This window comes from Pipra filicauda, unplaced genomic scaffold, assembly GCF_003945595.2.
Source record: "Pipra filicauda isolate LSUMZ 115617 unplaced genomic scaffold, ASM394559v2 scaffold3_size10097308_pilon, whole genome shotgun sequence".
NCBI lineage: Eukaryota > Metazoa > Chordata > Aves > Passeriformes > Pipridae > Pipra > Pipra filicauda.
This window is the reverse complement of record NW_024104532.1, coordinates 6,156,862-6,183,981: the sequence shown is the minus strand read 5'-3', so window position 1 is coordinate 6,183,981 and position 27,120 is coordinate 6,156,862. Positions and strand designations below refer to the sequence as shown.

The 27,120-nt window shown below is 42.5% G+C and overlaps 1 protein-coding gene across 1 annotated transcript in view; it reads left to right on the top strand.

The window, feature by feature from the left end:
- JAKMIP2 (janus kinase and microtubule interacting protein 2) overlaps positions 1-27,120 on the top strand; it is a 47,256-nt gene that overhangs the window by 4,502 nt on the left and 15,634 nt on the right. Inside the window, exons 2-12 of the mRNA XM_027718521.2 lie at positions 15,894-16,159; positions 16,772-17,269; positions 18,474-18,683; positions 19,647-19,745; positions 20,368-20,514; positions 22,229-22,369; positions 23,130-23,186; positions 24,905-25,024; positions 25,501-25,629; positions 26,608-26,691; positions 26,991-27,053. Coding sequence (XP_027574322.1) covers positions 16,031-16,159; positions 16,772-17,269; positions 18,474-18,683; positions 19,647-19,745; positions 20,368-20,514; positions 22,229-22,369; positions 23,130-23,186; positions 24,905-25,024; positions 25,501-25,629; positions 26,608-26,691; positions 26,991-27,053 — 1,677 coding nt within the window. The 5' untranslated portion in view covers positions 15,894-16,030. The remainder of the gene's footprint in view (positions 1-15,893; positions 16,160-16,771; positions 17,270-18,473; positions 18,684-19,646; positions 19,746-20,367; positions 20,515-22,228; positions 22,370-23,129; positions 23,187-24,904; positions 25,025-25,500; positions 25,630-26,607; positions 26,692-26,990; positions 27,054-27,120) is intronic.

Sequence of the window (27,120 nt, the reverse complement as noted above, 5' to 3'; positions counted from 1 at the left end):
TTCTTTTAAGTGTTTAGGGGAAAGACTTGTTAAACCTCACATTGCATGGACTGTAAACAAAAGGTCTAAGTAACATGGAAACTAAAACTGAAAAGAGAAGAAACAGCTGTTGAAAATTGCTTTGGGGTCCCAGGTGGTTTAGGGCAATCAGTAATGAGCGAGCAAATAAAGTTGGGAGAAATGGTGGAGTCAGGGCTTCTGCATTTGTTTTTTTCTGCATGTGCACTGGTTTGCTTAAAATTCACTCGATTGTTTTTTTTAATGGGTGGAAAAATACTTTTAGTTATTAATTTCGACAGTTTAAGCCAAATCCTTAGAACTCTTAATGTTAGAGGTGATAGAAATTAATTAGAACCAATACTGTACTGTTTTGTGTGCATTTGGGGTAAGCCTGGTGTACAAAAATTTTAAAAAGACTTAAAATTATATTAATGCATAATATACACTTAGGTTTTTATGAACATTAATGTGATTTTTGTTTTGAACTTCTGTGATTTGTAGTTAAGTTTTTTTCACTGTATTTATTTGTACTTAATGTTTAAGGTCCTGTAAGCTGCTGTGTTCCATTTCTGTGTGTTAGTGAGGAACAAAATGAGATGCAGTCATTTTTAAAGAGTCTGCTTTAATTTAATACAGCCCTTAATAGTATCACCTTCTCATGTCCCCTCTCTGATGGGAAATTGTGATCAGTTACAGTCTTTGGCAAACAAAGAGTATGTGGGGACTGTTGCACTGGAGGAAGATTGGGTTATTTACAGCTGAGAGAATAATTGTGCTGGTTACTGTTTGGTAGCTTATAACTAAGGAAAGGCTGCACTAATTAATTTGGAAATGCTCTAAAGAACAAAGCCGTGAGTTTAGAGTGTGTCCAGCGCGTGTTTCAGGGGCACAGCTGATGGGTGACACACATCCCTGCCTTCCCAGAGGTGGGATCCCTGCCTGGCAGAGCCCAGCAGGGCTCTGTGCTCACAGATCCCTCCTGCATTGTGTTTTTGTGGGTCACAGCCTGACCTACATGTTGCCGTTTCCTCGGAACGTGCAGTGGGTGTTGGTGAGTGGGAGCCTGTGTTAGGTGAGCTCAATGAAGATGTAAGCATTGTCCTTGGAAGTTGATTTGAAATTGTATCCAATAGCTTAATGAATATTCAAATCTCTCTGAAATTACCAGAAAATTATTTTTCTGGTTTCAGCCTTCATGGAAATCTGTGTTCAAAACAGTATCCTGAATGTCTCATAAGGGAAACCTCTTGATTTTTTTTTTTTTTGTGCTTTGTCACGTCAACTATGAACCAGCATCTCAGCTGGATCTAGTGGGTGGTGTTTCATGCTTACAGCTTTTCCAGCTGAGAATCCAACTCATCACCTGCTTACATGGGAAGAGACCTGGTCATCATCATAAAAATGGAAGCTGGTGCTCCCATTTTTAAAGCAGCACAGTTCAGCTAAAAATCACCCTGCAAGTTTCAGGGGTAGTTTTTAAATAGTAAACTGTAAGGATAAATTCTACATTTAACATGAGTTTCACTTTAGCCTAATTGTTTATTTGTCAAGTTCTATTCTTCCCATTATAGGCAGAACTACTTAAGTCAGCATGTGTGGTGTTACACGTTTTCATTTTTGTTTTGTTGAGAGAGCGAGGCATGACAGGCACTTGTTCCTCAGCTGAGCAGTGCCACTGGTGGGAAAAAAAGGTTTCTGTTCTTATCTGATGAAAGTCCTGTTTCAGACCATTCTTGAAGAGTTCACAGACTCCAGGGATGATGAAGGAACCCATCTTTCAGCATATGATAGAGGGGTGAGATTCACAACAATTCACAAATGGGAACTGTAACTCGGGTTACAGTGTGTTCATAAGTGAATAATCTTGAGTGTTTCTAGCCAATGTTGCTTGTAATGTCTTTATTTTTAGAGGTATTTTGACTCTAAAAGATGGTTAGAAATGGCTAATGTAAAATATGTGTTTGCATTTCTGCTGAAAAGCTGATGTGAAGAGACATACTGTTGGATTAGTTTTTTTTCTGAATTTCCCTGGTAATGGGAACATTCATATTCTTTTCCCAGTATATGGAAGGAAAAGGCAAGAGGGATACAGGACATGGGAAATTAGAGCAATGTGTACATGAGGTTCTATAAGGCATTATTAGCAATAGGATGGGAGAAGAAAATACATTTTTTGAAGCCACGCTGAATTGCAACCTGATAAGAAACTGCAAGAAGGTGGTAATCTGATTGGAAGTAAGGTGTTCAAAAAAGAAAAGAATTCATGGTAGAGATCTACATTGTTAAAAGTGAACGTGGGAGGCTGGAGTGCAGGTTTTTTTCTCCTTCATTCTGAAACCAATATCTACCATTATTGGCTGTATCAAGAGCTGAGCTAAAAATGGCAAAAACTTCCAAAGTTAACCTTATTGCTTTAAATAGAGAAACTTTAATACCTGACAGTCTTTAGTGGTGAATGTAAAATGTCTTCCTTTTGTATCTGTAAGATAAGAGATAATCTTGGTTATGGCCTTAGAAAGAAAAGGAGAGGTTTGCAGGAGAAGGATACGGGGCATGAATTTTCCCTCACTGTTTGTTGTTGTCTTGTTTATATGCATTTCAGTTAAATAAAAGATGGTTTTGTTGGGTTTTAAAGTCAAAATCAAATAAAGGAGAGGCTGGTACCATAAGCTTTGTGAACTGCAGAGTTTCTCTTCCAGGCAGTGCGTGTTGTCTCGTGGGTGAGTGTGACCCTACTTGCATAAAATACGTTTACAAAAACCATCTTTTTAGTAAACTAAGAATGGGCCTTGAATAATGCCCACAGTACAAACCCACTGAAATGTTTTCTTGCAGTGAGCTGAGCAGGTTGGTGGAGCTCATCCTTGTCCTGGCAGTCCTTCTGTTCTTAAATAGAGTCTCCAGTCAGTGTCCATGTGCATCTCATGCTGAAAAGTACCAGTTCTGGAAAATGGCTGTTTCCTTTCAGGATAGGGCAGGATTTTGTTTTTCCCTGGTAGTCTTGATCTCGGTGTGCACTGTGTTATGGCAAGTCCTGGAGAAATAATTGTATGGAAAAGAGACAGATGGTATTTTAACCACAGAATACTGGAATATTGGTTTAACAAATCTGCTTAGCTTTGCTGCAGATAACAATAATGCTTCTGTCCCCTTTTGACTGTTTCCATGGAGTTGCCAGCAACTTGGATAGGGTGTTTTTGGTTCATGTTTTAGAGCAAGGGCCAAGGTAATTTTAGCATGAGCAGCCTCGCAGTGCCAGATTCATCCTGTATTCTGTGTGCAGAGCCCCAAAGCCAAGGGATATTGTGAGTTTAGCCCAGAATGTATTTTAATATTCCTGAAAATAACTATGGTATTGATTAAAAATTTAACTACAATACAGTGATTTTTGTGCAGTCAAAAGCAGAGGGTGGTTGGGATTTGTTCTGAAGAGCTGTTTGTCACCTTTTGGTGGAATAAAATGCACATAAACTACTACCATGTAACATCTGGAATTTTCTGACAAACAGAAATGCAGAACAAAGTTGTGTAAATGGTGGAAATATTTTCAGCAAGTCTGAGTTTTTGGGTTGATCTCAGGATGCTGAATTATGATGTAATAGTAAAATAATATAAGTCATGCTATTAATCACAGCTTTCATTAATTATGTATTTTGTTATGTGGTATAACACGCACAGGGTGGGATGCAATAATTAGAGCTTGAATTTTACTCTGAAAGAATGCAAAGCATAGATGAAACCTGGTAAACAAAAGCCAAAGCAAAGATTTCATTTAGGATTCATTCAAATCCCACTAGCCAAATGAGACAGGTTTTGGAGACATAGGGGATCGTGTATGGCTGGTGTTGCCCTTGTAGCTAACACAGTTGGTGTAGTGATGGGAATTGGCTTATGTGGAAGTATTAGTTCCTTAAAATATTGCTTAAGACCACATCAGCAAACAAGCATGAATCCAGTCTAGCTACTGGGTGAAATTTCCAGCAGGTAAGCACTGAAACTGCTCGTCTAGTTCCAAGGGAGTTTCACTATTTTGTGGGAGTAGAAAATGCCTCTTTTAAAATTGTTGCAGGTTGCTGGCAGAAACTGTGAACCACGAAAAGGATTTGCTGAGGATGAAAAAGCTTCACATGGTATTTGCATCATGCTTGCCATGTTCTGAAGTTCTGGTTCTAGAGTCAGGATTGGGATCTAGAGCCAGGCTGCTTGGATCAGCAGTCTTGATTTGGAAAACCCCCTGATGTTAGGGTTACCTAACCTGAATCACAGCACCCTTTTCTGATGGGGGGTTGGGTCAGTGGAGTTCCAAATTAGCATGTTAATCGTTACCTTGGCAAGAGCTGAAACGCTGGCTCTGGGCCCAGAAGAAAACAAGTTTAGATCAGAGTTTTTACATGTTCACACAGCTAAATCCACTTCACAGTGGAGTGAATGTCACTGAGAGCAAGGTGTCAGGAGGAACATGTGTATGAGTTGTGGTTTCTACCTGCTCTTGCTCTCAGAAAGCAGAAAATTATAATGTAACTGAAATTGAAGTGTGACCCTTGGAGTGAGCCCAGAGGGAGTGAGACCTTTCCTATGGGCAAGAAAAATGAAAGCCCCTTTCTTTTAATTGCAATTTCATCTATAAGCAGCTTGGTCAATGGCAGTAAAATTATTTGCCCATGTGATCTGTTCCTCTTCAGTAGAGCACAGATGATCACATAAATGAGACAATTCAAGAATTTCTGATAGTCCCTTGCTAGTACTTTAGGTGCTATGTTATCCCCAGAAACTTCCTCCTGGGATTGCAGATTTTGGAGGATTCAGTCAGAGATGCTTTGTTACAGGTGATCAGTTGATCCTTGAAATGGACTTAGAGATGAGCTGGTGCTTGTACCAACATCCTTATTGAAGTGTGTTTTTCCTTGTATTAGGGATTTCTGAGAAAGGGGACTGTCAAATCCTGGGAATAAGTAAGCAAACTTGGCATGTGCCCTGTTTCTCATTGTTGGTAGAACACGTTATATCAACAGTTCACTGAGCTGTTAACTTTTAAATACTGTTGAGAAGTGATCCTCAGTTGGGCTGAACTGCACAGTTTGCTCATTTTTGTGTTGTCTGCCCCTGAAGTCTGAGCCAGCTCTGGAAGTCCTAAGTCCATTGATGCTTTTGCTTTCTGGTAAGTCTCACAGAATCAAGTGTAGTAGTATGAACTGTGAGCAGATTCACTGTGAGCACCTGACTGCTGCTACAAGGGGAACATGAGCACTTACAGAAGGCTGGTGAGGTTTGGAACCCCAGCTGAGGTTCAGTCAGGTCACAAAATCCAAACCTGGCAAGGGACTGGCCAGACAATAACTTAGAGGCAGAGTCCTTTCCAGAGTTAGTGTGTGGTGATGATGTGGTTATAAAGGTGTGTTTGCTGATACTGCCCATCACAGTCCTGTCCAACAGGGGTTTGCAGCTTCTTCAGGCTGCTTTCCTTTATCTCAAGGGCTACGCTTAGTGAGGGCAGCATTTGTTTCACTTCCTTTGCTTTGAATCCGAAGGTACTCCATAAATCTCTTAGCTCAGATATGTTTTTCCTGTCTGGAAAAAGGACTTTCTATTTTGAGAGGAGACTACTGAGTCTGTTCTTGATTTTTCCCGATAACCCAGGGTGTGTTATCAGACCCACTCCTGTGCCTGGGTCTGATAAATCACCACTTTGAACTATGCTGCAATTATGTTCATTGTGCAGCACCTGTCAGTGAATATTTTCTGTGTTTCTCTCCAGCTTGTTCTGCACAGAGTTTTGTCTACTGTGTTCCAAGTTATTTTCATTTGAATCCCAATCTAGTATGCCACACACATCTATGGTTACAATATGTGTCTTTTAGCTTTCAAGTCTGTGGTAAAAAGAGCTGGAGTGACCCTACAAAGAGCAGCATCCCCTGGAGAGGTTACTTGTCAGAGATGAAAGTTGGGTACTTGTGCCCATCTTCAACACACGTCCAGAGCAGATAGTACCCATGAAGCAAAGGGGACTGTTCAGTTATGTTTTACTTTAAACCTGGTTTCATATTTAAACTTTAATTGGGCTAAATGGTGCTTCTCTGGGTCTCTCCTGAGAGAGGAAATTAAGATGTGTTATCTGAGTAGTCTGGATGCTGCTTAACACTGCTGAAGTGTTCTTAGTCAGACCAGAGCTATGAATTCTCAGCCCCTCACTGCAGCAGTCTGGTACATGTGTGGCATTGTTCAAAGAGCAAGAAAAAACGTGAGTGCTTTAATTTATTCATTCATCAAGATGAAAGGCAGTATGGCTGATTAAGATTCTAAGAGTTAATAGAGTTCTGTTTCCTTCTTTTTTCCAAGTCCCCAGGCTCAGCTGTAAGTACATTTTATGGATTCACTTACCATGGGAGGCATGTTGGTCTCCTGCTTCTGTTGCAATCCATGGCAAAGTTTCCTTTTACTTTAGCATTGTACAGATGTACTGGTAAAGCAGTTTTCTACTGCAGGCACTGTTATATATTTCAAGTAAGATTTTTTTTTTTAACTGCAGTTTGCTAGACAAGTGGATAACTGTTCAATTGGAACTTCTTGTTACAGGGATGGAATCAGTTTTTCAGGGATGGAATCAGTTTTTCACTGGATCTCTGTAAAATTATTTCACACAAGTGTTTCAGATGCCTCTTGCATTTGGTGGTCCTCATATTAGGCAGCTGTTGCATAATTAGCAGAGTCATTCTACTTGCTATAAATGTACAGCTATATGCATATTCTTCTGTAATGAGGCCTGCTGGGAGATGCATTAATAACAGAGTAAGGGACTGTGGTGACTGTGGTACAGATTCATGCTGTGCAGTCAGAATGGGCACAGCACCTGGTGTTAGAAAAGGGATAGGTTTTTCTGTGTTTTGGAAAGTACTTGGTTCACAGTAACTGAATTGGGGTTTTGAACAAGTTATAAGATTGTTGGGGCAGAGACTACATTTAAAATTTTTCCTCTGTCTTACCCTAGTGGTATGCAGTAACTCACTGAGGTTAATTCTGAGGATTTGTTGTTGTGTGAGATTGCTCCTCTGGCTTTGAACTGAGCTATTATTGCTGCAACAGGACCTTTTGCTCTGAAGTGCAGGTTTGAATTCCATAGGCCATCTCAGCCTCCATACTGACTGTATCACCAGACAGAACAGGAGATTTGTTACTGTGCTTCTCCCGCTTTGCTTTGTGATACTGATGGCAAATCCCATGTGACTTTCTGGCTAGACAAGGTTTGTGGATGCTCTTGGTTGTACAAACAGCACTCCACAGCTGGAGCATGCCAGGGAAAGTGGTCTACAGCTTGCAAGTGATCTTTCTCTAGTAGCTTTAGTGTTAAGCTGCTCTCGTAATGTCCTGATGCTGTCACTGTAGCACTCTAGAGAAGAACAGGGATGAGTAAAGTGCCATAGGAAATACCTTCAGATGATGGTCAGACTTACCTGAACAGCCTCAAAATTCCCTCTTTGGTTAAAACACAGGGGAATTAAGTTCTTTTCTTGCCCTTCCTTCTACTGATGCATGGAAGTTTTTGTTGAGTTAAACAGACTTAAATATTTAGAGGTCTCTTCTGTTTGAACACAGGAGATTATCATTATGATTCTGTTCATGTTTTGTACTTAAATAAAAAATGAAAGTTAGTGTGCAGCCTGAGAATAATGCAGGAAAGCTTGCCTGGAATCTGGCATTGGAGCTCTGATCATGGTTCCTGCAAAGCTTCATCACTGGCACTGCATTATGCACTATCCCCTTCTTTGCAGTCTTCATTTTTCAGCAGTTTACCCATCTCCAAACTGATAAACCAGATCTCCAAACATTCTCTTATCTAGCAGCCACAAATGGGAATAATAATGCTATCAAATGGAAACGAATACAGGGATAATGATGATGTTTGTCTTATGTCCAGGATTTTATTTTATACAGTTAATAAACAGATGTTAAAACCCCAATGGTTAGATTGTAGTGTGATATTGGCATTTCTTGCCTCATTTGTAAACTAGGATCCTAATCCTCCAAAAGGCATAGGCACTCATTTTTCACCCTGTGGTAGGTTGTAAGGTACTACACTAAGCAGATAAAAAGTTTTTTCAAGATTTTATTTTTTACAGGAAAATATTGCAGCTGCATTTTCTACAAAACCTAAAAGCGTTACATGCCAAAATTCCCCTGAAATATTTGGGCACAAAATATGCAGGAGGGAGCATTCTTAGTCTATTTTTGGATCCATTTCTATGGGGTGTCTGAAGGCCAGATGATGGAAGTTACTGGGATGAGCTGTTTTCTCTGCCCTTGCAAAAGGCTGTTATGAGCATTTGTTTGGTTTTAGTTTTGCCTTTGCTAGATGCCTGTGCTGTGATCTTTACTACTTTGAATGAATGTAGGTTTCATTGTTCCTCAGGAGGTACAACGTGTGCTTTTTGTTCTTTCATAGTCAAGGTTATTCCTGTGTTAAGACTTGGAGTTTTTGTGTATGGAGGCAAAATTTAGCTCATGAGACACTTTGCTTTGCTGTAAGGAGGAGCTATGCTTTAGAATATGTTTTAAAGGGACGCTGAATGACTCTAAATTCTATGGAAACTGCCATGTTTCTGCTTTTCTGAAAAATTACCGTTCAGGCTTGCTTGCTAAGTACAGGCATAAAAACCTGTGCTCTTTGACCTTGGGGTCAGAATTGCATCTGGGTTTCAGGGGAGCTCCACTGCCACAGGCCTCCATCTAACCAGAGACTTCAGAGGGACCGCAGTGACAGTGTGGTCTTGGTGCTGCGGCGGCCAGAGGAGCACGGCCCTCGTGCATCCCTCTCCAGCTGCTCCCCTTCCCCTGTGGTCCAGATCAATTCCGATTTGCTGCGTTTTTCTGGGCACGCCGAGGCTGTGTCTGTGCTCTGGCTGTGCTGTGTGGGGATGACCTAGAAAATGCCCACACAGCTGCAAACCCTCGGTGCTGCGGGGGGGTCACTGCGGTGCGGCAGGACCCGCGTCTGCTGGTGAGCTCACCTGGAGAGGCGGCAAAACCTTTCGGGCAAAATCACCTGTCATTTCGGGAACACTTATTTCTGATACAGGAAAGATGCCTGGAGATATGTAATTTAACCTGACTCCTGTGGCTGAAGTGTGGCTGTAGTCACTTGTGGCTGCGCTGGCAGCCCTGTGCTGTTCGAGCCAGTGGAGTGGTCATGGCTGGGCTGCCTCGTGCATGGCACAAAGCCGGGCTCCGGGGGCTCCAAGCCGGGCTCCGGGGGCTCCAAGCCGGGCTCCGGGGGCTCAAAACCAGGCTCCTGGGGCACAAGGAACCACCGAGGCCATTGGGTGCCGCATGGCTCCCCATGCCCAGTGTTCTGGAGAGTCGATTAGAGAAGACAGTGAGGTGGATGGCTGAGAGAAGGACACAAAACAAAGGTGCCTAGAGGAGCAGAGGTATGTCTGTGCGGGGATGTGGACAGGTTCTTTCCCTTAGCCATGTGGGACGACTGCCACATTCCGAGTGTGAGTGTCCTCACGGCTGGATGCCTTGGTGTACATGATGAGCAGTTAATGATCTGCCTGTCACCCCCATCCTCTCCTGTCCCCCATCCTAGACCAGCTCCCTCTGGGCACTGAGGAGGAGGAGGAGCACATCGGGCTGTAAAGTGTCTGGGGCAGAGGGGGTTGCTCGACCTGCTGTCTCTTCACTTTTTACTTGAAACCGATTCCACATAAGAATAAAAGCTTTTCTTGGAATGCCAAGGAATTCCCAAAATACAGCAGCAAGTCTTTTTGACAGATGAGAAAGAATCTGTAAGTCCCAGAAGTACTTGTTTTATTCTCATTTCTTTTGTTGTTTTCTGTACAAGTGGAAAGTTAGCTTTGTGCTGATAGATTAACAATGGGATTGGTTATATTCTTCCGTTCTGATTTTTGTCTTCTCCGAGATCATGTTTTACAGATTGTTTCTCTACTTTTTCTGAATAGCTGTAGGCAAGAGTGATGGGAATGCAACATAATTTATGGTTTTTTAATGACTTTGTGAGGCTGGTCCAGTTCTTTGCAGTTAGAAGTTGCCAGTGAAACCTTGTGCTGCTTGTGGACATGACAATTTAAACATGAGGTCAAGATGGAGAGTAAAGCATGTCCTAGTCTCTCAGAGGATAGTGTGCCCAGGATTATTTCCCAGGGGTGAGAAAGAGCTCAGGACTACTGTTTTAAAGGCTTCTTTGAGCTGATGTGTGTTTGCACTGTTAGCTATGTTTTGGAATTCATAGACAACCTACCTAGTAACTACCAGGTTGGAAAGGCGTAGTCTGCAGTTATGTCATTATATCTATCTATCTATCTATCTATCTATCTCAGACCTATATTCAAGGACATAATATATATAATATATATATTATATATATTATATAATATATATGTTATATATATTATGTCCTTGAATATAGGTCTGATAAAAGTGTATAACATAGTGTGTTTGCTGGGGCAAGAGCAAAATTTGCATTATGCATATTATTTTCTGGTGTGTGGCCTTGACCCTCTTTGCACCCACAATCAAGTTCTGTCCACCATGTATAGTCCACTGTGAAGTTCCACATGAAGTTCATTTTGCTTGCACAATTTCAAGTGGATCTTGTACACAGTTTGTGGAAAAAGCAAACCAGTGGTTCAGAAGACAAAACTGGTTGGCTAGATTCCTCTAATGCACTTTATTACAGTAAAACAAGATAAAACAAATAAGAGTCTTACTAAAAATGGGGAAACTCCAACAGAGAGCTGTAAGAGACAACGGCCTCAGCTTTTTTCCTGACAAGGCACCAGGCAATTTCTGTAAATACGGGGTCGCCTGTCACTTGTGCGAACTGGGGCATATATGCCCATGGCTGTTTAATTGGTACATGCTCACACCCCTTCATACTTGGCTGAACTTTCCCTGCAAAGGCAGTGTTGTTTCTCTTGTGCTGTTAATTCCAGTGAAACTGGGAAGGCATTTTCTGCAACTTGTCTTGTTCCTGGCAGACCAAAACAGAGAAAGGAGCCAATTTTGAGCCTTCAACTCTCATGACAAAGTCCTTCCCTAAAAACAGATTGCTTTGAAATAGCCTGACCCCAACATGACAGATTAATATTCAGTATAGTAGTGATTTTTACAGATTTAGAGGGGAAGGCTAAACTCCAACCCTCCCCAAACTTTCAGATATCTTTTGTGGGATTGTTTCATCGTGAATCCTTTCAGATAAGGGGCTATGACTGACCTTGTCCTGATGTGAACAGGCAAGCATATGTTTGAACTCACTGCAACAGCAGCTTCAGGGGACAAGCCCTCTTGAGAAACTGTTATCAGCTGATTCCTGCCCCTACTAATCCATCTTGGTTGGCTTCAGCACCTCAGAGGCTGAAGGCTGTTCAGCCTAAGGTCATGCTGACATTTTAGTGTGAGCTTGGAGGAAGCAGCCTGCAGCATATTCAGGTCCTGCTCAGACTTGCAGTAGCAGAGGCAAGTCCGAGGTCTGACTGTGGCTGTGACTGTGGGGGCCTGACTGAGGAGGATTTGGGTTCTCTTGGCCAAAGCCAGCAGAGTTCAGCTCTCAGCAGCCATCCCAGAGCCACCTCTTCATGTGCCAAGAGTTCAGATTGACCTTCCCTATGGTGGCAGGGCACATCTGTGTCTTGTCTTAAGCAATTGCTTAATTGCTTAACCCTGAAAGGCATGCCTGGCTTAAAAAGAACTTTGAAATGGAGCAGTCATTCCCAGGGCCTCATCAGCAGGACGCATGCTGAGAGAGAGAGAAAAAAGAGTGTTCAAAGCAAACTTCATTCCACTGCTTTTTCACCTTCAGCCTGAAATTGTGTTTCAGGGTTGTAATCAATAGAGACATGACTGATGGGGAGGGGTTGGACTGTTCTTCATATTCTTTGCTTCTGAGATCTGGGTGTAACCAGTGGAGGCTTTGTGTCTCCCTGCAGAGACCTGCACACTTCATACTCAAGGAGCTAGACATCTGTGACCATTTTCCTGCTCTGGACAGTATCATGCAGCAACAATTTCGCAGAGAATAAAAGCGTGAGAGCTACTGATGAAAATAATTGAGTGATCCCCAGTCCCTGAAGCAGAGGCACAGGGCTTTGTAATGCTTTGGCATCTCCACCTACCTCATGGCCCAGAATACTCTGATTCAAGAGGGTAGAGGCTGTGGTGGTGAAGTGCTCATTTCTTCTTTCCCAGGTGTTTCCATCCCGAGGTGTCTCTTGTAAAGACAGAGAAAGGTATTTTTCTGTATTATGCAAAGCCTGTTTTGGTAAATAAATGTGTTTATTGGTTTGGAGAAAACAAAACAACAAATGACTATAGGAGAAAGGGAGAGAAATGGATTAGGTAGGTAGAGGTTAGCTGTGTTATACATAGATTATAATTGGGAGCAGCATTCAGAACAGATTCCTTTGCCACTTCAGATAAAGGATAATGCTGTTATCGAGGAGCACGTGCAGGTGTTGTTTTCCTCTGTACTCTCCTAAGGTATTACTAAACTCAAATATCAACAAGAAGGTAACCTGCAATGCCATGGAAAAGAAAGAACTAGAGCAAACAGCAAATAACGGGAAAAAGAATTTAAAAAGGAAAGGATGGAAGCCACAATAAAAGAAATAGCAATGGGTGAAATTTGTAGGAAGGAAGGAAAACAAAAGATGAAAGAAACTGTATAGGAAGAAGCTTCGAGTGTAATTGCTCATCCAGTTATACTTGTCTTTTTACATTCAGCCTTAAAGATTATGGAGTGTTTTCCTTGAGGCATATATGCTTTTATGGCTTGTTCTGCCATGGGAAGCAACACACTGTTATCTGCACACTCAGTGTTTGTCATGCTGAGAGGCTAATATTTGTTTGAGACCTCTGGGAGCGTGAATACAAATAAACTTCCACCTGCTTATATCATGCAGCTAAGCTTGAATTGATCCTAAAACAAGCCCCAACAGAAGTCAACCCCCAAAACAACTAACAAACAAACCTTGAGACTCAAATGTGCCTTTTTGTAGTGCTGTAGCAGTTTAAGTTCCAGTGTAGCTATGAGCTCTTACTGATAAATACTCCACAGCCTATAGCAATGTGCTGTTATTTCTCATGAAAAGTGTGGCAAATTCTCCAGTGAATTAACTAGATTTTAACTCAATGTGCATCTCAGAAGATGCAGTGCCCCATAGCTTGCTGTGAAGTCTGGTTCTCTAGCCTGATGTCCAGATTAAGAGATACAGTAGGAATAGGCTCTTCCAAACCATGCAGTTTTCCTTTCAGTGGAAGCTAAGGCGGGGAAGTGACAATGTGGCCTGTGGCTGTTATACTTCCTGTGGAGTCATTCCATTACTAGATAATTCCTGAACAGACCTGCAGCCAGTCCCATGAGCTGGGACTTCTTGAAATTAATTGCCATTAGTACCTGAAGTGCTTTGTTCAGCCCTGCTAAACCCAGCTCAGACTCTCATCTGTTACATGATGTGGGGTGGTGGATGTGTTGTAACTGAAGGACTTGCCATCCAGTATCCTCCAAGGTGTGCAGCAGCTTCAGAGGTGTTTAGGTCCTCCTTGCTGTTGCATCAAGAGTCAGAGGGTTACCTGCATCTAGTTTCATTTTAAGGAGCTATCAGAGATTTGAGGAGGACGGTACTGCTCTCGGGCTTATTCCTGTTTCCAAGCTCTGTTTAATTTGGGCTTAATTGAAAGATTTTCTTCGTCTCTCAGACACAGTTCAGAAAAGGCAGAGGGCAGTCTGCAGTGATTTCAACAGGAATAAGGTTGTGGCCTCTTAGGGATGCACTGTTTACACTGACTGCTGAAGAGCAGTTGTACATTCATCAGTCATTCTGCCATCCTTGACATCTGCTTTGTCCTTATGCCATAGAGATTTTGTTTTCATTCACCAGGAAAGCTGCACACAGCACTGCACTTCTGGTGACATTATGCCCAGCTTTATCACATTCATTCTTTGCAGGCCAGGTAGACAGTGTATATCCACACGTGTCATTCCCTTTCAGATGGTTCTGGTGCTCCCTGTTTTCTTAGTATTTCGCATTTCAGAAGATCAGGATGGTGGCTTCAGTTATTAAGTGATGCCCTTTGCTTTTCAGAGCAAATCTTTGTGTTTTGACCAAACATCAATTGTATCAAATGGCAAACTGCACACAAAATAGCAGAACTCCTGGAGTTGGTACTGTTGGCAGCGTGACTGTGAGAGCTGGCTTTTGCTGGAGGAGCCTGCAGGATAATATTAAACCTGACAGTGGTAGTGAAAGCAATGAACTGTGTAGGCTTGCAGTGAGGAAGGAAGGGGGCTCATAAGCAAAAAAAAAAACCCACTTTCAGTTTCTAAACCATGGAGTTGCTGGTGTTTTGTCACAGGATAATGAGACTAATTTCATGCTTTGTGTCCCATTTTTCCTTTCACAGGAGTAGAAAATATTCTGCTTTCTCTGTTTGCCCTTTGCTACTTTCCTTGAAGCCTTGTCTGCTCAGCTCAAGATCAGTAGCTCAGCAGTCCTGGGGTCCCACAAATTTCTATGCTCTCAGCATATCACTGCTGCCTCTAGAATGGCTGTGCATACTAAATACCAAACCTCTGGTTTAAGTCTGCAGAGGAAAAAATAAAAATGCCTGTTTGATTAGCTGTTAAGGATTAAATTACACTTTAGTAGAAGACTGAGAATATGTTTTTTGACCCTCATTATGGATTTTTCCTTTAATATGTTCTTTCTCCAGCTCAAGTGTGCTGCCATTTGACGTGGGCTTTTTTGCTGCCATTCACTCTGTGCTGTCCAGAGGCACCCCAGCATTCCATCTGTAGGGTGGGCACCTCTCTATTTATCTCTTTATTCTTTCAGGACTAAGCATCCAAGGTGGCTCATTCTGGAATGAAAACAGTTCATAAAAGACCAATGTTTAGCTGTATACAAAGCAATGCCAAGATTTCAGAGGTGGTGTAACTGGGAGCAGCATAGGAAGCCCTGGGTGATGGAGGACTGTTTTCAGGATAGCAGGATCAGTATGGATGTGTCATTTCTGCATGTTTCATGGATGTGGTAGGAAAGTCAGAATGACCATGTGAACGTGAACATGGCACCATGGCAAAAAAACCACCCCCACCTCCCCCCCCACCGAAAAACCCTGAACAACAGGTATATGAGACAAAGGGGCACTCGTGTTCTCAGTGATATGGAAAACCCCCTTGGCTTCCTGATCTGTATATCATGCTGATGTGCTTGGATTTAAGCTTATTGCATCATCTTGGCTTAGGACAGAATTTTCCCAATAAAATGCAGTTGACAGAAACCATTGGTTGAATTTTTTTTAAAATCCCTTGGAAATGGTGAAGGGATCAATTTTCAATCTGAACAGGCTTTTGTACATCATTAGTTCTCTGCTTCTACAGAGACCCAGAATGCTGATGAGGACCAGCACTTGCCCTTTCCTCCTGTGGCAGATGGTAGGAGTGCTGTGAAAAGTCTTTGAGTTTGGCACAAGATCTTTCAGGGGATCAAGGGTTGGGAAGGGGAAGAGAATGATATGGTTGTTAGATCCTTGAGAGTGAGGTGTCTGCTTTGTGGTTACCTCAGACTGCAAGGATTGGATTAGATAACCTGTCCATTCTAGTCCTGTGCCTTCAACAGCACTAATCCTTACAGTAAAAGAACTCCTGTCTTCAGTGCACGGTGCCCTTTTCTGAGAACTGAAAAAGGACATACATGCAATCCCCACGAGTGGGCCAGGCTGGTGGACAGAAGCATGATTGTGCTGGGGTGTCCCTTGCAGGTTTTCAGACAAAGATTGCAGTGTTTGGAGATGGGAGCTTTCTATTGTGATCTGTAACCATGTGAGCTGCCCTGCTGCAGTGTCCACTGACAAAAAATTGTATGTCTTACTTTTTGCAGGGCTTCCAAAGCAGCTGAGTCCAGGACCTTAAGGAATGTCACGCAGTGGTTGCTGAACTAACTGGCACTGAAAGGACCAGAAAAAGATGGCAGTCTGTATTTGAAATAAACACGTGGACTCTCGCAGATAAGAAACCATGTCAAAAAAAGGACGTAGCAAGGGCGAAAAGCCTGAGGCACTGATTGTTGCCCTACAGGCTGCCAATGAGGAACTCAGGACCAAGCTAACAGACATTCAAATTGAGCTGCATCAGGAGAAATCTAAGGTGAGTGAGGATTTGGTTTTAAATAGCAATGTCTGTGCTGAGGAAGAGAAACATATGGAAAAAGTGGTACCACAGAATTCAACAGATGCCACGCAGCTCTTTCCTAGAACAGTGGTCTGATTCTTTCCCAGCTTGCAGCATTTGCTGTGGATGTCCTGTGGCTCCCTTGGAAAAGACTCCTTTTTACTGAGCTACAAGTTTAAGAAGCCTCTGGCCCTCAAATGGAGCAGTACATTCGTGAGGGTTGTAGGAACCTTGCTATTCCTGAGCCCTCCAGTTTTCTGGTGAATTTGACTGATGTTGACTGCTGGATTAGAAAGGGTTTTAAACAAATGCACACACATACACAGAGTCTTATTTCCTAAGGGAATACTGGAAGTACGTGTAGTGTCACTGTGGGAGGCAGGACACCTGGAGAAGACAGGGTTGTTTTGTTTGAGTAAAGGCAGTGTAACTTACGTGAGTGCCTCAGGAGCTGGCCCATATTTTTTTGCAGGAGGGTGGAGGATTATCTGGGGTCTGCAGCAGGGTGTTGGCATGGATGCGTCTGGGTGGGCTTGTTTTGACAACGTTAGGTTGGCAGCAGGTGACTTTCATTGTATCTCAATGCAGGTTGCTAAACTCGAAAGAGAGAAGACCCAAGAAACGAAGCGTATCCGCGAGGTGGAGCAGCGCAAGCAGACCGTGCAGATCACGGAGCTGAAAGCCAAGCTCCATGAGGAGAAAATGAAGGAGCTGCAGGCTGTGAGGGAGAACCTCATCAAGCAGCACGAGCAGGAGATGACGCGGATGGTGAAAGTGCGGGACAGCGAGATCCAGCGGCTCAAGTCTGCGCTGTGCGCGCTGCGGGACGGGAGCAGCGACAAAGTACGGACAGCGCTGACCATCGAGGCTCGCGAGGAGGCCAGGAAACAGTTCGACTCTGAGCGCCTTAAGCTTCTGCAGGAAATTACTGAACTGAAGTCTGCCAAAAAGCAGGTAGATGAGGCCCTTAACAACATGATCCAGGCCGATAAGATCAAGGCGGGGGATCTTCGGAGCGAGCACCAGTCCCACCAGGAAGCCATTTCCAAGATCAAATGGGAGAGTGAAAGGGATATCCGACGCCTGGTCAGTAATCAAAACAGTTCGTGTGTTCTCTTATGCTGCCCTGAGTTTGCCTTCTGTGTCTCTTAGCTTTTTGTGCATAACAGAACTCTTGCAATGTACCTCACTTTGGAAAAAGTGTTACAAACTTCTCACTGTCATTTCTCAGGAAGAGATAGATCATGGTGAGTCAGCTAGAGCACTGTGATGGCAGCTAATAACTTAAAGCAGGAGAGGGGTTGGCCTGGTCCGTAAGGATCTGGCTTCCTGAGATGTTAATACCTGCGTGGTGAAAAGGGTTAGATAAAGAGCGTTAGCATCTGCACTTGCAGTTTGTTGGTTTCTCCAGCTCATGTTATGGTACCTTGAACATGTTAAACCATGGCAGGAGGGGAGACACCTTTTGATTTGGCCTTGGCATAGCCTTCAGTAATTACTGGGGAAAATGAACCAGAAGAGGCCCACACCAGCAGTGGTGCAGGTTGCCTTGTTTCCCTGTGCCGTGGTCTAGGAATGGTACTCCCCAGTTTAGTGCTCCCACTGAGACTCTCCAAACCACACTGGCACTTGCTCGTTCCACCTCACCCTGAGGACAAACTACTCTTCTCTTTTTCTCATCTGAAATTGAGGAGCTGTTTTCAGTTTTTTGGTATAAAAAAGAACTGCAGTGAATTTCAGGACGAAACAAAGCAATTTACTAAAATCAACTCAGGTTCTACATATGTATTATATGGTTTTATCTTTAGCAACTGATGAAAGGCTTTTTGAAGGCTATTTACTTGCATAAGAACCTTGAACAAGTCCAGAATTACTTTTCTCAGACTTACACAATGCTTTCCAATGGCACTGTATTGCTGTCAGAGTGGAGGAAGTTGTATCAGAGTGACATCTAGTTAATGGAGATCATCACCTAACCCTACCCTTTGAAAAATGCTATGGGGAGGATTTTGGCAGGCCTAGAAAGCTGCAAGACTAGAAAGGATCTTTGACAGCTTCAGGCAAAATTTAACATAGATATAAGTTTTGTTTTCAGGCAATGATTCATATCATTCCTAGATAATAGTACTTTCATTTTACCAGAGTGTTTTGCAGAAACTGGGGCAGTTTGGTAGAGCAGATTTGAGGAGTGAACAGTGCTCTTAAGTAAATCATATACTACAAGATTGGAGAAGGCTGAAATGCTGTTGCCTTCACACAGTAATATTGTTCTGGTGTTTCTCTCATTCAGATGGACGAGATCAAGGCTAAAGACAGGATCATATTTTCCTTGGAGAAAGAACTGGAGACACAGACAGGCTATGTGCAGAAGCTGCAGCTGCAGAAGGAAGCTCTGGATGAACAGCTCTTCTTGGTGAAGGAGGCAGAGTGTAACATGAGCAGTCCCAAGAGAGAGATCCCAGGAAGGGCTGGAGATGGCTCAGAGCACTGCAGCAGCCCTGTATGCAGGTTTTACTGGTCCCTGAAAAACAGAAGCACGGATGTGTTTTGCTTGCTGAAATAGCTTCTCAGGCCCTGGAAAACATTTTGTTTTATTCACTACAGAAAAATTATGTCTGTAGAGTCTTCAGGGAGAATGCTAGTTGGGCAAAACTTTGTTTCCTCGGTTGTTCTATTTACAAATATAAAACACCTTAAGTAATTAGTGCCCCTTTGAAAGAATCATTTGATGGCCATAACTGCCTTGATAACATGCATTCTCAAAACCAAATAAAATTAGGAGGATGGGCTGGGAGGGGCAGGGGCTGGAGAATCCATGAGACTCTTAGGAGATCCTCCTTTTTGTCTGTCTTACTCTTCCCACAGGTGTCATTCACAAAGCATGCAACTCACCCGTTGTGTGACTAACCTGAAGATGTTTACACAACAAATGTATATATAAACTCACCCATTGTGTGTCTAACCCGAAGATGTTTACACAACGAATGTATATATAAACCCACCCATTGTGTGACTAAACTGAAGGTGTTTACACAACTAAAGTATATGTGAGAGCATATTTACACATACACAAATGAGGAATAAGAAAGTAAATTGATACTGAAAGGGTTGTCCTTACCTTTTCACCTGATGTAGTGGCTCAGCAAATAGAAGCAATCTCTAGGAAAAGGCAATAAAAATTGGAATGTTTTAGCTTTTTTCTACCCATCCTAAAAAATTATCATCTGGTTGGTTTTCTTTAATTTTTCAAACAGCTTAACGTTTTCAAATAAAGTATTCCCCAAACCAGACACTTCCTTCCAAAAACTCATGTGTTTTTGCCGGCATGTTCGGTGTTGTAAAAGTCCCTAAAGATAACTTGGTGATGGCAGCTGAGGTTGGCTGGTGTGTGTGTTTTCTGAGGATTCTCTTCCCAAGCATGTGTGTTGAGGAGGATCAGTGACTGTGACGTTGTTGCCCGCAGGACCTGCGCAGGAACCAGAAGAGGATAGCGGAGCTGAACGCCACCATCCGCAAGCTGGAGGACAGGAACACGTTGCTCGTTGATGAACGAAATGAACTGGTGTGTGAGCTTTGCTCTGGCAGAGAGAGGAGGTAGAGAGCCATAAGGGAAGGCAGAGAGGGGAGGCTGAGAAGGATTTTTTTATCCTAGTGTTAAATGGTAATTTCACTGAAGTTATGTGAGTACAAAATCACAATGGAAGTTGAGGCACTGAGGCTTTATAGGATTCCACATGAATGCTTCTGTTTCCTCCTTGACTTTTGAGTGTACAGCAGTGTGTGGTGAGACTTGTAAATAAAATAGGGTCTATAGTGTCTTTCCAGTAATTGACCAGGCTGAGAATATTAAAGTACTGGGTCTAGGGAGTATGGACAACAGAGAATTGATCTCTTTGTCTGATTTTCTCCTCTGGTGATACCTGTGTGTTGAATCACACTGGGTTTTTGACCTGTTCACATTCCTACTTCTGCGATTAAGGATGAGTGTGATAAGTTCAACTCTTGTTGTTTTTTTTATTCCTGAGCTATAATTCTTAATGCACTCTTTTCATATCAGTTTAGCTGGCTTGGATCTCCTCAATGTTCTTGATGTCAAAATTGCAAAATAGTGTCTTAACAAGGTTGCAAATTACAAGTGTGTTCATGTCTCTCATGACAAGTATTTATTACTGTTATCAATCCAGTTGAAACGTGTCCGAGAAGCTGAGAAACAATGTAAACCTCTTCTGGAAAAGAACAAGTGCCTCACGAAGAGAAATGATGAACTTATGCAGTCTTTGCAGCGCATGGAAGATAAACTCAAAGCAGTCACTAAAGAAAATATAGAAATGGTTGGTACTGAATGGATGATCTATGTCTGTTTTGGTGGCCAAATCTTCATAGTGTATGCATGTATATATACACAGAGAGTATCTGTTGTATATGGAGTGTAATACTATTGCTAATATACAGCCGTGGTTAGGTCTGTATTATTATAGACTTACATACTATAACTCTGTGTATTATGCATAGATGGGCAATATATTTAGGTGAATGCATAATCACAGTCTTTAATTCTATCCCCAAATTTAGAATATTAAGTTTCAATTGCTTAAAAAAAAAAGAAGAAAAAACAAAAGTTGCATTATTGAGGCATGTCCTACTGTTCTATTTTGCACCTGGAACTCAAAAAGGAAGCTGTTCAGAGTGTTGTTTTCAGCCAGCATAATGTTCATCTTGCATGTATATGTTCTTGTTAGAGCTGATGATGCAAACTTAAGTTCTGATGTGGCACTGAGCACATACTGCTTTCCATAAAACATATACATGATAGATGGATATGGGAAAGGGAGAATGGTGGTGTTTAAATTTGGCTAGGGCTATAAATTTCACATGTAGGGGCTATATGAAGCGGGCTCAAAGCATTTATGTCTGCATATCCTTCAAGGGGGATTGCCCTGAGTATCAGTCAGCATCCAGGCCCCTACACATGCACTGATGTTGCTTTAGCATTAATAAACAGGGAGATGGATGTTCTGGGTTGCCATGTCTAAGCTTCCCCTGCTAAGTGTGTCTGTGGGCCTTGTCCTTGGCTTGCAGCAGCCACTGTCCTGAGCAGGCTGAGTGCCCTGCAGTGGGAGCAGCTTTCCTGGTGATTAGGCTGAGACGATCAGATTCACTTTCTTGTCTCATAGAAAAAAGACTTTAGTGTTACAAGGTTAATCCACTTTAAGACTGCAATTCACCCATGCCCAGAAGACAGATAAACTTATTGCAGGTGTCATGGGTCAGAGTTATTCTTCCACAGCAGTGGTAGTGCAGATCACAGTCCCCTGGGTTCTCTCAGAGCAGAGAAGGGACTGGGGAATCTGCATGCATTAGGCATCAGTGGGCAGCACTGCTGGTGCATATCTGCTCACACAGCATATATGTTCTAACTCAGCTCCCTGACATCTGCTCTTCATGCTATGGATGCCCAAATCATGAACCTTAGTGAGCTGTGGGTGGCTACAGTAATTCTCACAGGCTGTAGCCATCTCTTTTCCCACTTATGCTCAGGAGCAGGCAGGATATGGACTTGTAGTTAAAATAGATCTGTTACCACCACTTTTTGCCTTCCCTCCTGGTCTGACTGGGTGCATGTCCTTCACATGAGTAAAGCATGTCCGTTTCCTCACTGTGTATGGTCATACACTGAGCATCAGTAAGCACATGGGGTCATGGGAGTAGATACTATTTGCATACCCACTGGACAGGTTCAACTCTATTTGCCACATCTGGGGGCATCTTGATGCGTGGCCAGGGAAGAACTACAGTATGTGACTTTTAAGGGCTGCTATAGAAGCTGTATTGACACACTGTAACTAAATAGATAAAGATTTGTTGTTCTGGTTGAAGAACTCAGCCTTACTGTGCTGCTGGCACTGATGGGTATTAATAAAAATGGTTTAGCTGAAGCATATTAAAAGGGCTGTACAGCTTAAATGAGAGGTAATGTCTAATTTTTAACTAAAGGATGGTCTTTTAGGTGCTGGATCTTATTTTATGTGTTTCTTCTTACCACAGAGAGAAAAAATAACATCACATCCCCCTCTAAAGAAGTTAAGATCTCTCAATGACCTGGATCAGGCCAATGAGGAACAAGAAACCGAATTCTTAAAGCTTCAGGTCATAGAACAGCAGAACATAATCGATGAGTTAACAAGGGTATGTCCAGAGCACCCAGAAGTTAGGAATGATTGCTGTGTACTGCCCACCACTGGTGATATTTCTTCTTCTAACCAGAGGTCTGAAAGTTAATACTTTGCCCACTTTTAACATCTGCAGGTGTTTAGATGTAGGTGTGCATGTGTGCAGTTTAACTGAATTTCTAGTGCAGCATCAGCCTCTACAGCTCAAAGCATAACACTGTGTGTGAATTGAGCTCCAGAAAGGAATGCAGACTAAGAACTGTGGAGCTTGGGAAGGTACCTACATGTTCACAGGGCATGTTCTGTCATTTAATGCTGACAATTTGTTTGTCAGTTGACTTTGCATTATAATATTGAGGAGAAGGAGAAGGACTCCAAAACAGGCTGTTGTCTCTTCTGAGACATCACTGCCAGGAGTGGTGAGATCAACACTCCCATCATTTAATGACTTTGAGGTAGAGGCAGCATCTCCTTGGCAGGGAAGGCAGACAGAGGTCCAAACCAGTCCCGTGTACAAGGTCTCCCAGGGATTTTGGAGGGCAATCCCTCAGTGTCTGTTGTTTGACAGCTGCTCAAGGCAACTGCACAGGGGCTTTCTTCAGGTGATTTTCAGCTGACACACATTCAGATTTGGATATGAATCCTCCCTTCCACCTGGAATCAGACTCCTGTTTGAATGTATGCAGAGAGCCACTGGAAGTTCTGATTTATTTCCTCTGTAGGTTTGGCCTTCTGCAAAGAAGAAGAGAGAGTAAATTTTTAATCTTATTTTCCAGGACAGGGAGAAACTCATTCGTCGCAGGAAGCATAAAAGGAGCTCAAAGCCAATTAAGGTAAGAAGAAAAATTGTTTTCAGTTTACAAAATGCTAGTAGGCTGTGTAGGAAAACACACTTTAGCAATCAGATTACAGAGAGCTTTGTGGATTATAACAATCTGCTTTAACGATCAGGTTTATAAACACCTTAGTTACTTTGGGAGAGCTTTTTAAATCCGCTCTGAAATTCGTTTAAGGGTGTGCAGCTATTTTACTTTCAGCAAAATGGGGCTTCTCCCCTCCCCCTGAAATAGCAATAATCGTCCTTCCATCTGGTTTCTATAAATATTGATCTCAAGGTCTGTTAGTCTGAGAGTTATTTACATTTCAAGAGACCTTCCCACTGTTTTCTGTGATCTATTTTTCACAGCACATATGGGCTAAAGCAAAATCCTTGTGCATCTCTACTCTTCACGTAGAAGTTCCTGCCTGAGAAATTGAGTGTGGTTCTCTCCTGCTCGGTTCCACAGGCCTTTGTATCAGCCTGAATTGGGTTAAATCCAAAACTGGAATAATTTACAACAATTTTAGAGCTGAGTAGTCAGTAGTGGTTCAAATAGCTCCTTTATCAGCTAGATGTGAAGAATGACTTTGCAACACTCACGTCCCACCTCCAAACAGTAAAAATACTGGTTGCTTGCTTGCTCTTGGTCCTCCAAGGACATCCCTTTGTGCATCAGCATGTTCTGTGAAAGTAATGCAACACTGTCCTACACACAGGGAGTTTCAGACCAGTAAATCCTAGAGGTGTCATCACATTGTTTCTATATGGATTGTGAAGCAATACACAGTAGACACAAGTGGGAGACAAGGACTGAAAAGTGTTTTCATCAGTAAACTTTATTTCTAAACAAGAGAGCGTAACATCAGAGAATATGGCAATTATCTTCCCTTGACAACACACTGAACAAAAATTATAATATATGCAAAAGGTAATTGGCATCTTTGGTACATTTTTTTGTGTGATTCAAATTCCAGGTTTAGAAGGTTTTAACCTGTCAGCAAAAGTGAAAAATGTTACTAAGCAGAAGTGCATCTTAATTGCTCATAGATCAGTTTGTCTGCAGAATTATTCAAAAGCCAAGTATTTAAATGCTCAAATCTGTACCCTGAAACCAAGCCTGCAGGGTCAAACATCTGTGCCTTTACAGGACACATCTGACCATTTTAATTTGATTTAATTCAGCTGCTGAGATTGGCAACAGTGAAGTGTCAGACATACAACCAAACTGTGCAGTGTGAGCCATCTCTTGCAACATGTGCTGGTTACTGCAGTCCTGGAAAGATGTGATAAAAGTTCTTTCGTGCTAGTTTTGTATGAGCACAGCTTTCACTCACTTAGTCCGACAGCAATATCAGCAAGAGAAGCACCGAGACATTAAAAGTATCAGCAGTGTCCATGAGAGGAGACATTCTGCACACATTTCCAGCTCTCTGTGGTATTACCTGTCTGCATGTTGATAGATGTCTTCTGAAGAGCTTTGTGGTTAACAAAACAATTCTCAGACAGATCCTCGGTTCAGGAAAGTTAATCAGCAAACTTGTTCTCCACCAGCACAAGATCTCATCTTCAGTGTGGTTTGAGTTTGTTTGGATTTGGTAATTGCAGGGGAAGCCCATTGCTCATTTTTCATACCTTGTCTTTTAAGTAACTAGCAACTCTCCCCTGCCCCCCTTCACAACTCAAGCTACGAGTTTCCAAGAAGGTTCAGAAATCATGTTTTTCCTTCTATAGAGACATGTGGTGGATACATTTTTTGGGTATGATGATGATTCCATGGACTCTGAAACATCCTCTGTGGCCTCATATAGAACAGACAGGACACCAGCAACCCCAGATGATGATCTGGATGAGGTAAGATCTGACTCTTTCCATAACAAATACAGGTTTTCATACTATGACTTCCAAAAAAAGTGGTCAGGCTCTAAAGAACACTTAGGTTTTTATAGTGCATATTGAGTGATAAGTATTTCATTAAGTTTGACCTTTATTTTGGTTACTCATGTACTGAAATGCTGAGAGTTTCTTCCACAACCTAGTCCATAGAGTCTACAGCTATGACTACATTGCAATTTGAGGTTGGTTTTTTTCCTATTCCCCCTTCAAGGAAACAAACCTATCACATTTCTTTCAGCTTAAAGACCTATAAATGCTATATAAACTCCCCATTCTTATTATTTCATATCACAGCAAGCTCATTCTGATTCAAAAAGCTATTTGAATCAAGACTTGTAAACCAACTACTGTGCTTAACAAATCACACTTGCATTCTTTGCTCTGGCAGTGCTTTGCTGTCCCAGTGCTCAGACATGTCCCTTCCTATTCTTCAGGGTTTAGCAGCGGAAGAGTCAGAGCTGCGGTTTCGGCAGCTGACAAAGGAGTACCAGGCCCTGCAGAGAGCATATGCACTGCTGCAGGAGCAGACAGGAGGGGTCATAGATGCTGAAAGAGAAGCCAAGGTCAGTATTTGTTTGGGGGTACCAGCATTTCATTGCTCTCAGGATATACAAACCCCTCAAAGGGACATACAGGGGAATGGAGTACATACAACGTCCCTGACACTGAGAGATATCTCTTCACTCGTTTGCTGAGGGCATTTTTAAAGAGAGTGACTTTTAATCACTCAGTTCACAAGAGGCTGTCCTCCACCTGAACCTGAAAACTCTGCAGTTAGGCAGGTCTGCCAAAGCAGACAACTCTGCAGCCTGGCACAGAATCACAAGGTTTTCTCATCTTTTGCCTGCATATGATAGGGTTGCATTTTAAAGGTAAATGAAGCCTTGTGGGTTTTCACAAAAGCACACATTGCACCTACTTTAGGAAGACCTGAATGTTTCTAGCAGAGAAATGCAAATTGAATTCAAATATTCAGGTGATGCAGACTACAGTAAACCTTTCAAGGCTAAAAATGTTGTGCCTTTAATAAAATTATAGAACCATTCAGGCTGGAAGGGACCTCAGGCAGTCTCCAGCCCAAACTCCTGCTCAAAGTAGTCAGCTGTGAGATCATACTAGTTTGTTGAGTCAGCTCTTTAAGACCCCCCCAGCAGTAGTAACTGCTTCTTCCCACTACCTTTTGCCACTGTCATCTTCTACTAAGCACCTTTATTTTTAAATTCAGGGACTGCCCTTTACCAGGGTCTTTGAGCAGAGCACCTCAAGTACCTGAACTTGTGTTTTGCTGCTCTGCTGCCAATTCATGGTAATAACAGGCTTGAGTGGGGAGCTGGGGCTGATCCACCACTGTGTTCCCTTGTGTCATCTGTGTGCCAGTCTGAGGGCTGGCACAAAACATCACTGAGTCCGAATCTTTCTAATGGTTTCTCACTCAGTGGAACTGACAGCATGAACCCAGGCCCTGCTGGTTTTGGTTTCCTTTTGCTACCAGTCACAGTGCTGGTTTTGTTACTGTTTAATGCTGTGTCTGACTTCAACAGGCTCAGGAGCAGCTCCAAGCTGAAGTCCAGAGGTATAGGGCCAAAATAGAAGATCTGGAGAAAACTTTGGCACAGAAAGGACAGGTAAGTAATTATTGTGTATTTTTTTCCCCTGTTTTGTATCTTACCCGCTCTGCTTACAAAATACCTGGCACAGTTTCAGTATAAAGTTCCATGAGATGCAGTGTTGCTGGTCAGTAAACAGGCAGGTCTAGCAAGGTCATAAGTCTTGCTACAGCTTGGTAGACTAATATGTTGATCTGTAAATGGCAGTTTGTTCCTGTAGGATTTTAAAGCCTGAATATTGTGGCTCCAGTTGTCAATAAATGTGCCCAGCCTTGTGGAATTTGATTACTGTGTAACAGTACTGCTTCATCCAACAGGACTCACACTGGGTGGAAGACAAGCAGCTTTTCATTAAGAGGAACCAAGAACTTTTAGACAAGGTATGTTCCCAAGTTTTGCATGTTCACTCTGGAGGGTTATCTGGATCCTGTGAACCATCTCTAGGGT